The sequence below is a fragment of the Budorcas taxicolor genome, chromosome 8 (assembly GCF_023091745.1).
Source record: "Budorcas taxicolor isolate Tak-1 chromosome 8, Takin1.1, whole genome shotgun sequence".
NCBI lineage: Eukaryota > Metazoa > Chordata > Mammalia > Artiodactyla > Bovidae > Budorcas > Budorcas taxicolor.
The window spans coordinates 48,134,643-48,147,432 of NC_068917.1; the positions used below are offsets into that span (position 1 = coordinate 48,134,643).

General features: G+C 40.5%; 1 protein-coding gene across 1 annotated transcript in view; it reads left to right on the plus strand.

Moving 5' to 3' along the window:
* Positions 1-12,790, plus strand: part of PIP5K1B (phosphatidylinositol-4-phosphate 5-kinase type 1 beta) — a 232,466-nt gene that overhangs the window by 200,544 nt on the left and 19,132 nt on the right. The window contains exon 12 of the mRNA XM_052645045.1: positions 8,870-8,984. Within this exon, the coding sequence (XP_052501005.1) occupies positions 8,870-8,984 (115 nt within the window). The remainder of the gene's footprint in view (positions 1-8,869; positions 8,985-12,790) is intronic.

The window sequence follows — 12,790 nt, forward strand, 5'->3', positions numbered from 1 at the left end:
CTCATCCTGGCAAGGGCATGAGATTTGCTGCAGGCCGACACTCTCCCAGCTGTAGCTGGGAACCCCGTGCCAGGGCTTCAGAACTCTACACCCTGGAGCAGCCTCCGCCCCCAAGCCACGCCAGCCAGAAGTGAGCTTTTCTAAGACACGCACGTGACCTTGGCTTGACCATCACATCAGAAGTGCCTGAGTCCTGCAGGGAGGGACCTGCTCCTAAGCACGTGTCTCTAGGACTGAACAAGTATTTGTAGCCTTTACGTGAGACTAGGCTGTACTTGTGGGTTTTCTCTGCGAGGAGAACTTTCCTGTCCACATTTCTTATCATCAGTCAGTATTCCGGTAGGTACCTAAACTTAGCCTAGCAGAAAAAGAATTCTTCCCCAGTGTTACAATAAAGCCGACCTCCTCAGACATACCTACTGTCCCCCAGGAAGCAAGCAGAGTCCCAGAGGTAGAAGTCACAGTGGCGCCCTGGGTCATTGAGACAGAAGAGCATCAACCTCTGTCGGCCTTTCTCTCACTTGCAGGGTCTGACTCGGTCCTCTTGATTGACAGCCCTGGGAGGTGGGCTCGGTGGGGACTGCATTCTTACTTGAAGAGGAGGAGCTGGGAGCTCAGGGTCAAGTTTGCCCAGTATTGTAACTAATAATCAAAGAAGCAGGGCTTGTATTCAGGCCTTCACCCTTAGTCCAGATACTCCCTAGGTTTACCCCCATGGCACTCAGTCGATTTCTAAAGGGCAAAAACCTCCAAACATGAAGCAGCCTAAAACAGGGTATAAATTTAAGCAAAGATTTTAAAAGACTCCATTTAACCTTGGTGTTGGAAACATGTTTCTTCGCATGGCCCAGCAATCATGATTTTGAATCGAGAGAGGAAAATGTAAACCTAACTCAGTGTTGCCTAGGCATTAACAAGATTTTCAATAGTCATAATAATAAACTCTATGGAGCGATTTTCTATTTTTAGAATCAATCCATGGACAAAGCACAGAAAAATTGGTTATAACTATAAGATAAGAATAAAGGAATATAAATATTAATAGCTATGACACAGTGGGAAGGCAAGGACAAAGATTAAATAATGTGGGAAATTAAAGATATATGGTATATGGTTGATGGAGTAGGTTATTAAGTATATGATTTACAGTTACACAATAAATAAAATAGAAACAGTAAATGTTGGGAGGAAGTGCAGAGTAGGAGGAGGCAAACATCCTTTGTATTGAATCGATAGATGCTGCCTTGGGTTGATAATATATTTTATTCCCTGATTCATCAAAAGATATGAAGGAAACCACCAGAAGGGCTAAAAAGAGAAACGGTGAAAGGCGCTGCCCTTGGGGAGATGACTGAGGTACGGGCGGGAGCAGGAGGTTGTTTATCATTAGTCATCTGTATCATATGATATATTATGTTATTACTTTGACAAAAAAGGCAGTGAGGGGATAACTTTTGAAAGACAAAAACTGTGCTTTGTACCGTATGTTCTCTGAGCAAGTGCCCCCATGAGAATCAGCTATAAAACACTCATTAGGTCTGCAAAAAGAAATCAGTGTTCCAGGCTATAAAATTACCTATGCCTGTTTTCAGCAGTCCAGCCAGGCTAATGTTCTCCAATGAAGCCAAACTAATGTTGCTGATAAAAGAAAGGAACATTTTTGTAAATGACAGAGAGGCCTGAGCGGCATCAGAGAGCCACTAACGTCAGCTCCCAGGGGGAGCTAGGACATAAAATTCCCCCTCCTTATCCTGCTTAACCTGTGACAAGTTTGTGACGTGTCCAGAGACCAGAGCAGCCGAAGAATGTTGGCAGTGCCTCTGCTTTTACAAGGGAGGAAAAAACTAGATAGATTAACAGTTTCCTGAGCGCCTTGCTGCAAATTAGGTGCAATTAGCCCTCAGACCATCTAAATTGAGGGAATTGTGGCAAAACTTGATGGTGCAGAACCCAGGCAGCCAGCCCGACTCAAACCTGTTCACATAAAATTGCTTCTAGAAATGGATCTTCCCAAGCTGCGAGGCTGAAAAATGGCAGGCCTTCTGACTAGATTGCTCAGTTTTGAAGGCACTCCTCCCAAGAGAGAGTGACCCCTAAAATGGAATCTAGAAAACTCAGGCAGAGACATTAGAAATCAATTCCAAATAGGCTTGTGCCCGAGAAGTCAACAGTGAAGTAAGGAAACCAAGCAATAGCAAGACTATTACCAGTGTCAGAACTGGAGAGAAACAAACATGAAATCGATCAGTGACATAAACATTTAAGTGAAAATCCCTTTTAGAACATATTTTACCTTTCTACTTGGGGCATCTTCAAGGGAAGAGGAATTTGCTGTAGGCTGCGGATGCGTTTATTTACATTGGATGGTTTATTCTTGCATTATCTCCCTACTCTTTTATGGATTGTACTTCATTAATTTTTTAAGTAGCAATGGACAAACACATCCACATTCAAGTATACAGTATAAAGATTCTTAAAGCCCAGATAATACTTTATGTCCTTGTGTGAAGCATTTTCATGTATAACCTTTACTAACCTCTTTGCTAAAAAACAGCAGCAGAATGTTAAAATGAAGTATTTTGACTATCAGTTTCAGCAGAGACCCAAAACAAAAGCAAGGTGTGAGACTGCAGGACATGCAAAGGAAGTGGTCAGAAACCATTTAGCTGACTACTTACAGTCTTTGAGCAAAGTTAGAGAAGCCAGAAAGAGTTGGCAGTTTGAATGTGATCTTTAGAGAGAGCTATAAGGGAGTTGGGGTGCCTGTGCCTGTTGGGATGAGGCTTCAGAGACCTTGATAGTGCCCCATGGGACATAGGGGACCTGGATGTGTCCCCTGGTTTCTGACTCATGCCTAAGGCCCTGAAAACTCCAGTGGCAGAGCAGGGAAACGGTGCTGCTTGGGAATGGTCTGTGCTGCTCACTCACCTCTCTCCCCTTATTTTTCTCCTTAGTGCTTTTGACCAACATACTATATATTTTAAGTATTTTCCTCTCATTACCTGTTTTCCTCAATGCTATGTAAGTTCCATGAGTCAGAGATCTTTAATCTCTACTGCATCCTGGTGCCTAGGATACAATGTGCAAAAATGGGTATTTGTGTTGGACGTTTGCTGTAACTCCAGTAATCCTGCATGTTCAGTGTTGTTGCTCTCGTTTTACATGTAGGAAACTGGAGTTTCCAGTAACTGGAGGGGTTAAGAAACGCATCCAGTATTGCATATACAGCTAAGAGCAAAAGCCAGAATTCAAAGCAAAGATGGTGAAAGTGAAAGTCGCTCAGTCGTGTCTGACTCTGCGACCCAGAATTCTCCAGGCCAGAATACTGGAGTGGGTAGCCTTTCCCTTCTCCAGGGATCTTCCCAACCCAGGTCTCCCGCATTGCAGGTGGATTTTTTCCCAGCTGAGCCATGCCTGTAATGCCTTATCAGCTGAGGTATCTGTTTCTCTGAAGTGTATTCTCATCCTTTCTTGGGCAGCAGATAGGACCTAATCTTTTTAGGGAAGCAAAATGCCAGTTCTATACTTGCATATCACTCAGTACATACTGAATAATGAAGACAACAAATATTTTGTTAAAGATTAATTGATTACATAGCTTTTGCTGTTTAATGTCAGATTATTCCAAGAGCATTTAATGTGACTTTATAAATGCCCAATTGTTTACACAGGGCTAAATGTTTATATATGTTTTTTAAGTGTTTAAACAGTAGAAGCTTATATACCTCTATTCTTGTTAACTATCAGATATTCATTTTTAATATGTTACTTTTTTTAAATTGTGGTAACATACCCACAACACAAAATTTACCATCTTAACCATTTTTAAGTGAACAGTTCAACATTCAAACTATATTCACATTGTTGTGCAACCAGTCTCCAGAACTTTTTCATCTTGAAAAACTGAAACTCTTTGCCCACTAAAGAACTCCCCACTTCCCCCTCCCCTCAGCACCTGGCAACCACCCTTCTACTTTCTTCTTTGAATTTGACTACTTACATGAGGAAGTTGGTGAAATTATACCATCTGTTGGCTACTGTGAATAAGGCTGCTGTGAAATTGATGTATTAATTTTAGGGTTGTCATAACAAAGTACCACAGACTAAGTGGCTTAAACAACAGAAATTTATTTTCTCACAGTTCTGGAGGCTAGAGGTCCAAGATCAAGGTGTCAGTCAGGTTGGTTTTCTCTGAGGCAGCTCTCCTTGGCTTGCAGATGGCCGTCTTCTTCCTCTTCACATGGTCTTTCCTCTGTGTATCCAAGTCCTAATCCCTTCCTCCTCTTCTCGTAAGGACACAAATCATATTGAATTAGAGCCATCCCAATTATGTCACTTAACCTTAATTATACCTCTTTAAGGAGCCTATCTCCAAATACCAACACATACTAAAGTACTGGGGGTTAGGACTTTAAGATATAAATGGAGGCTGGAGGGAAGCCCACAGTTCAGCCCATAACACTGAGGGAACAAATATCTGAGACCCTGTTTTCCATTCTTTGGGGTATATGTGAGATAGCTGCCTCGTGTGGTAATTCTATTTTAACTTTTTTGAAAAGATAAATGTATTGCTTTGTACAGCATATTTTGCCTACTTACTTTTCCTCAAACCTTTCTGGCCATAACTCTTCTCAAACAAAAGATCTTCACAGCTCACATCAAGCATCAGATCCGCATTTGTTTTTGCTGGCTTATGGGATGATCCTCAAGCTCCTAGGCACATTGGTCTCAGCTCCCTCAATTTCTGCAGTGGCAAGTTTCTAAAATTTCATCAGGGGTGACCATAGAAAAGGTGTTTAATTGGAAAACAAAGTTCATATTCTAGCTCTATTCGACTCTAGTGTGACCTTGAGCAAGTTTCTATGCCTCTCAAGCCTCGGCTTCTTCATACAGTGCAGTAAGGATGTTGGGCTGACATACACACAGAGGGACCAGGCAGAGATGATGCCAATGGTGAGAACAGGCCTGGTGTGTGACGCAGCAGACAGCAGTAGGGACGCTGGAACAATGGAGAGGACATGCCTCAGCCTCATTGCTACTCACAAATGTGGGCTTGGAGTTGCCTGCCCATCTCATTTCTCATTAGAATCTGTGGAAGACTGGATTTTGTAGGAATTTCCTGTTACTTAATTTAGCAATCATTCAAATTTTTAAAAAAATCTCTTTGGGCCCAAAACATACTTCTCCCAGCCAGCCTGGGTCCGTGGGCCAGCAGTTTGCATTTTCTAGGCAGACCTTCCTCCAGGATAGAGGTCCCCTTACCTCTGCTCCTGCATCAGCAGCGCTAGCTAGCCCTGAGACTCTGCAGATGGTCCCCAGCTTCCCCAGCCTGCAGTATAGCATCTCTCCACCATTCTATATGAGTTCCTTTATGACCAGCATTTTTTCACTTACCAAGGTCCACCTATATTGCTGCACAGATAATACTTTTACTATATTTATTGCCAAGTAATATTCCATTGTATGAATTACTTATCCATTCATCAACTGGTGCACTTTTGGGTTATTTCCACTTGTTGGCTATTATGAGTAATGCTGCTGTGTATGTTCATGTGCAATTCTTTGCGTAGGCATGTATTTTTCCATTTTCCTTACATATATACCAAGGAGTGGAACTGCTGAGTTGTATGGTTTTGAAGATTCACCAAAATGTTTTCCAAACTAGCTTCATCATTTTACATGCCTATCAGCAATGTAGGAGGGCTCCAGTTTTTCCATATCATCTGTCTTTTTTATTATAGCCATCCTAGTAGCTGTGAAGTAGTGTATCTCATTGTGCTCTTGATTTGCATTTTCCTAATGACTAATAATGTTGAGCATCTTGACATGCATTTATTGGCCATTTGTATATCTTTGGAGAAATGTCTATTCATATCCTATGACCATTTTTAATTGAGTTGTCTTTTTACTGTTGTACTACGAGAGTTTTTTATATACTCTGGATATCTCATTTTTGTCCCCCAAATTTAAGGATGCTCAGAATATTCTTCTTACTAAGATAGGATATTATTCTAACATGTGCAAAACAGGGTAAATTAACAGAAGGTCTTTTCTTTTAATATGCCTGATGGATGTTATTAAATTTGACCATATGGTATTAAGGAAATATAGTATTTTCTCTGTAATCTATTATATTTTAGCTAAAATAGCTGCAGAAGCAAATGGCAACCCACTCCAGTATTCTTGCTGGGAAAATCCCATAGACAGAGGAATCTGGTGAGCTGCAGTCCATAGGGTTGCCAAGAGTCAGACACAACTGAGCAAGTGACCATAAGCTGATAAATGTACCTGTTAAACCCCAAAGAAAACTGTTTTTCTATGTGTATTTGGTTTTAACCATGCTAGTGACTCATTCATATTTTCCAAAAGTAAAACAAATATTAGGTTGAAAAATACTTACTAAAGGATTTACTCCTAGGGAGGTGAACTCTGAATCACAGAAGGACCAAAAAAAAAAGGAGGAGGATTACTTTTTGCTGTATTTTATACTACAGGTGGTATGCTATTAAAAAATTAAATTTTAAAAAGAAAAAGCACTTCTAGAACATCTTGGTTATACCCTTAATCTTAGGATGGAAATAATTTAAAATCATGACCAAAAACTCAGACAAGATGAGAGAAGCTTAGATTTGAACCTCATCAAGTAAATTATGGTTACAAAATAACCCAGAAGCCATTAGAGATTTTTGCATTGTATTAAATGTGAACTATACATATTTTGCAACCACTTTGTTTCCTGGTTTGATGTTTAAGTAGATAAAGCATTCATCTTTCTCCTAAGGCTTAACCAGGCAGGACTGCTCCCTACCCATGGGATTAGTGAGTGGCATCTTAGCAGTCAAAAGGCAAAAGCCAATTCAAGCCCATCACAGCATCCTTGTTTTTGATCCAGAAAATGACCTGAGCAACATTCATTACCATGCAGTGCCTCTCCAAGCAGCATCCCTTGAAACCTGATGGTTTATTTAACCCAAGAAATCTGTAAAGGTTTATAATATAAAGTCAACAGCTCGGTGGAAAGAGGCCACATTCACCTTGATCTTTAAAAATCAATCAAAACACACAGTTTCCCACCTTGTATAACCCATCTTGGGTTTTTGAAAAGCAGGAGGACTGTTTTTTTCTGTGTCTAGAATTTAAAGAGAAATTTTATCAAGCCAAAGTGAAGTGGCTTTCACCCCTGAGTTTCCAAATTCTCAAATATCACCAAATGGAAAACCTATGGGAGATTCCCTGCTTCCCTTTCCTCTTACTACTAGTCTGGGTTCTCACAATTTTGTGTTATGTGTTCTACAAATGAACCTGATTTCGTAAGATCCATATAATTCTTTTGAGAAAATTTTTTTAATATTGAAGAGCTCAGAATTCTATTTCATGTATCTTCAATTAACAAGTATGTATAGAAGTAGAATTATGTGTCATGCCCAGAAGACGGAGGACTGAGGAGTACAATGACCTCAATAAGTCACCTATCTGGGAAGCTCAGACAAGAAGCCCAGGGGGTGACTTTAGGTGGGAGTTTTCAATGGAGTGAGCTGAGAGCTCAGCCCCCAGGGGTGATGGGTCCTGGTGATGGGGAGGTGAGTGAGGAGGCCAGACTTCTCTCCTGCTCTCAGCCTTGGTGCCCAGGCAAAGCCCCAGCTAGGTCTGTCCCACGTGGCTGCCAGCCAGACCCCCTAGCCCACCACTTCTAACACCAACATCAGACTCTTCCACCATTGTGTGTAGATAGTTTGTTCCTGAAAACCACATGGAAAATTTCCACAGGTTAAAAATATAACTAACTTTTATTTCAGTAGGGGGGAAGACTGTACATTCCTGAGTCACTAAATTCCCAATTTAAACACTGTCAGTGTTAGCTGCAGGCCATGGGATCGCAAAGAGTCAGACGCAACTGAACTGAACTGAATGTTAGTGTATGTGTGCGCTTAGTCATTTCTGACTCTTCAGGACCCCGTGGACTTAGCCCACCAGGCTCCTCTGTTCATGGAATTCTCCAGGCAAGGATACTGGACTAGGTTTCCATTTCCTACTCCAGGGGATCTTCCCAACCCAGCATTGGAACCTGTGTCTCTTGTATCTCCCACATAGGCAGGCAGATTCTTTACACTAATGGACCATTTACTTAACACTGGTTATCATATCATGACAAAACAAGCTGGCTTCCCTTCCATAAAGGACTCCAGAACTGTCTACCTGAATTCCTTTGGCTTTTGTTGTTATCCTTGTTAGGAAGGGTCCATCTCAACTGTCCTCACAAAGGACATGACACAGAGCTCTGTATTTATGTGATTCATTATTACTCCAACTGTCGGCCTTGAATCAGCAGCAAGAGCATCACCGGGGAGCTTGTTACCATGGGCTCCATGTCAGACCCAGTCAAACTCTGGGGGTGGGGCCCAGGAGTTTGGGCTATCACAAGCCGCACCCCCCAAGGGGATTCTGCTGCACTTTTAGGTTTGAAGAAAGAAATCATCAATGCTAATGAGGGATCAGGTTATCTTCTATAAGCTAGAAAAAACATCAATACTGTTGAGAAAAGGATTTAAGCACTGAGAGCTAACTATTCAGAGCTGGAGATGGGCCTCTAGATTGCCAGAAGTCCACCCTCACAAGGTGTGGGGCCCACAGATCACCTCTCAGAAATACAAAGTGTCTCATGCACTGAAGTTGACAGAGAAAAGGCACGGCCCATAAAGCCAGATTCTTCAGACATAAGCACACATACCTCTAGGTGTGACCGTATCTCCTTCAAACACCCCACATTTTTCTTTCCCCCAAAGCTTACCCACCTCAGCCACCCCTTGGGAGGGGTCCTTGGATTTTGTTCTGAAGGCCACATGCTCATCATTCTTCCTTATTTTTCCAGTAAAGGGTTACCGTCCAGTTCCACCTTTACCTTGGAAGAGGGGACCATCTACTTGACTTCTGAGCCAAATGCTCTGGAAATGCAAGATGATGCCTCCGTGCTTGATGTCTATTTAGTAAGTAATATCTGGTTTCTTCCCCGTCTTTCCCCCTCGTTTACAAATGGATCCAGGCTGTAGCTCATACAAGAACAAGTTCTGTAAGGTAAGGCATATTTGAGTTTAAAAAAAACAATGGCACCCCATCACTTCTACAGTGCGTCTTTTCACAAATTTTATGTCATCCCACAGTTCTTATAGAACAACACACGGAAGAATATTGAGGATAAAATCCTAAATCACCATATGTAATGAGAGCAAATCCCCTATTGTTGAAGCCAACTGGGGCACCTTGGTGTCATTCTTCACAAACTAACATCTATTTTGATTCAGTTGTATCCACTTGTGTGGGGGTGTGTGGGTTCATGTAGCCAAATAATGAAGCCAAAGCTGAGATCAGTGCAGTACAAACCTTGTTCAATGGCAGAAGAATGGAGAAGTGAGAATATAGTTCACAGTTCAGCTTCTCACCCGTGTGGTGAGAAGGGTTTGATTTTAAAGAGTAAAGACAAAAGGAGGAGGGATGAGATGAAGCTGAGTGGAGGCATGTGCAATAGTCTATGTGGGAAGGGACAGGGATTTTTGAGGGAGTAGGGTGCCACTCTTTTTATCCTTTTTGGTCCTTGATTTCCAGTTGTGACCACCAGTGGGTATGTCACTTAATTCACTAATGTAGTAAAATCAGTGTTTAATGAGATTCAGGGTCTGTCTGAGGTCAGATTTATCATCATCCTGGTCCCTGCTGGTTCCATCTGGGTTTTTGGGTTTTGCTTCTCTCCTTATAACTTCCTTTCTTATCTCTTGATCCTGTGACTTAAAAGATTTATGTTAACTCCTACTGAAGGTAGAGGTTGGCAGGTTTTGAGCAAGGACTCGGTGTAGCTCTGGCAACTGTTTGTGTTCTTATTGACCAAAAGAGGGAATTAACACCTGCCTCACAAGGCTGCTTGATAACAGCCATTCTGACAGGTGTGTGGTTTTGATTTGCATTCTCCTGACGATTAGTGATGTTGAGTCTCTTTTCATATGCCTGTTGGCCATCTATAGGTCTTTGGAAAAATGCTTATTCTGGTCCTCTGCCTATTTTTTAACCTGGTTGCTTATATATATAAACAATCAGGTTGTTTATATGTATATACACATATAACATAATGTATATATAAATAATCAGGTTTCATATATATATATATTGAGTTGTATGACTTATTTATATATTTTGGATATTAACCCATTATCAGACATAGCATTTGCAGATGCCTTCTCCCATTCAGTAGGTTTTCATAGCATAGTATTTTGAACAATAATTATAATGGCCAAATTGGGTACATACCATAGGCAGGCATTATACCAATGCTTTTCTTACACTAACCCTTTCATAAGGTAGGTGTTCTACTTGCCTTCATTCACGCAGATGAGGAACCTGGGGCTTAACGGATCAGCTCTCAGAACTTTTAAGTGGCAGAGCCAAAATTCAAATCCAGCTCCTACCTAAGCCCTCATCATTGTAATATTACCCATGAAGCCCCCTATCACTGCAGTTGTTCCTGGTTGATGTATCCATCTCATTGGAATCATGCTCCTAACGAAGGCAAGAAGTGGATCCAAAAAGGAAGGAGTGAGGATTTTTAGTTTTTATAAAATTCCTCTTTCATCCTTTCTATTTTTTCAAGTTTTTGTTGCCTCAGTTCTTAAACCTTTTGATCTCTGGGATCCCTTCATATTCTAAAAGTTGAGGATCCCAGATAGCTTTTGTATATGTGGATTACATCTATCAATATTTTATATTTTTAAAATTAAAATGAGAAATTTCAAAAGTATTGATTTGAAACAACTATTAAAATGTTAAATGTATTTTTATGAAAGTTTCTATTTTTCAGAACGAAAATAAGCTTAGTGAAAAGAGTGGCACTATTTTATGTTTTTGCAATCCCTCTTGCAAGAAGCTGGATGTCTGCTTCTACATTGATCTGGCATGATATGGCATGTGACTGTACTCCACTGTGCACCCATGAGAGGGAATGAGAAAGGCAAATAACATCTTAGTATCAACAGGAAAATAGTTTGACCTCATGGATCCCCAGAACTGGTCTCCCACACCGTTGTTCTAGTACTTTATCTTATTCCCTTCTACTTGTGCAGAACCAAATGAGACAGGAATTAATTAGAAATAGGCACTGAGAGTCTATGCTTATCTCTGCCTCTCATTAATCACTGATGGTGAATTAATCACCCTTTTTGGTCCTTAGTTTTCTCATCTATGAAATGGATCATTGAATCACCTCTTAAGACTCCTTCCAGCTCTGACTGGCCATGGCCTATTCTAAATTACAAGGAGTTCTGGAAATAAGGGGTTTTTTTTTTCCCCTCAGAATAGCTATAAGCTGTTTTTTCATATTGCAGTTTCATCACACATTTCTACGGTCAACCTTCACAGTATTTCAACTTTTGTGGCAACACATTCAGAAAATTCTGCACCATTAACTTATATTTCTAGGGTGTGTTTTCACTCTGGAGATTATTTTGCATGCTCTTCCAATCTGAGAGGATGCAATTAACTGCCCTCCCTTCAATATATCTTTTTTCCTTCAATATTTTCATTTGCCTCCACACTATGAAAGAATGGATGGCAAAGAAAAGCATCAGAAAGGAAAACCAATCTTGCCAACGTCTTTGTCTCTCCTTCCTCTTGACCTGATTAGAATCCTCTTAATCACAGCCATCTTGACTGAAAGGGCAGTTGAACGTTTTTGTGGTGATATTATACTAGGTGTTGTAACCAAACATAAATTTTTCTTATAATGTTTCTCCTCCTTTAAGAGTTATTGGTTGTGCTGCTACCATTTGCTAGTGCTACTATTTATATACTAATGGACAATACTGTTTACATCTCTTTAAAATATAATTTAAACTCAAATGATTTATGCACACCAGACAACATAAGAAATTTCCTTTTTAAAGATGCATTTATGAATATCACTCATTATTAGAGAAATGCAAATCAAAACTACAATGAGGTATCACCTCACATTGGTCAAAATGGATAAACACAATAAACGCTGGAGAGGGTGTGGAGAAACGGGAACCCTCTTGCCCTGTTGGTGGGAATGTAAATTGATACAGCCACTATGGAGAAGACTACAGAGGTTCCTTAAAAAATTAGGACTAAATCTACCATATGACCCTGCAATACCAATATTGAGTATATACCCTGAGAAAACCATAATTCAAAGACACATATAAGCCAGTGTTCATTGAAGCACTATTTGCAACAGTTAGGACGTGGAAGCAACCTAGATGTCTAGATTCTATCAATAAATGAATGGATAAAGAAGTTGTGGTACATATATACAGTAGTATATTAATCATTAAAAGGAATGAATTTGAGTGAGTTGTGGTGAGGTGGATGAATGTAGAGCCTGTTATACAGAGTGAAGTTAAGTCAGAAAGAGAAAAATGTATATTAACACATATATCCGGAATCTAGAAAAATGATACTCATGAACCTGTTTGCAGGCAGTAGCACTGATGTATATACCACCACGTGTAGAAAGCTAGCAGGAAGCAGCTATAGAGCACAGGGAGCTGAGATCAGTGCTCTGGGACAACCTGCTCAGGTGGGATGGGGTCAGGGTTGGAGGGAGGCTCAGGAGGGAGGGGATTATATATATACTTATGTCTGATTCACGCTGTTGTACAGCAGAGCCCACCACAACACTGTAAAGCAATTATCCTCAAATTAAAAAGATCCATCCCATTATGTGCATGTAAATTAGGCTAGCTATTCTGCTTTTTCCAGTAGTTTGACATAAAATTAAAAGGATAGG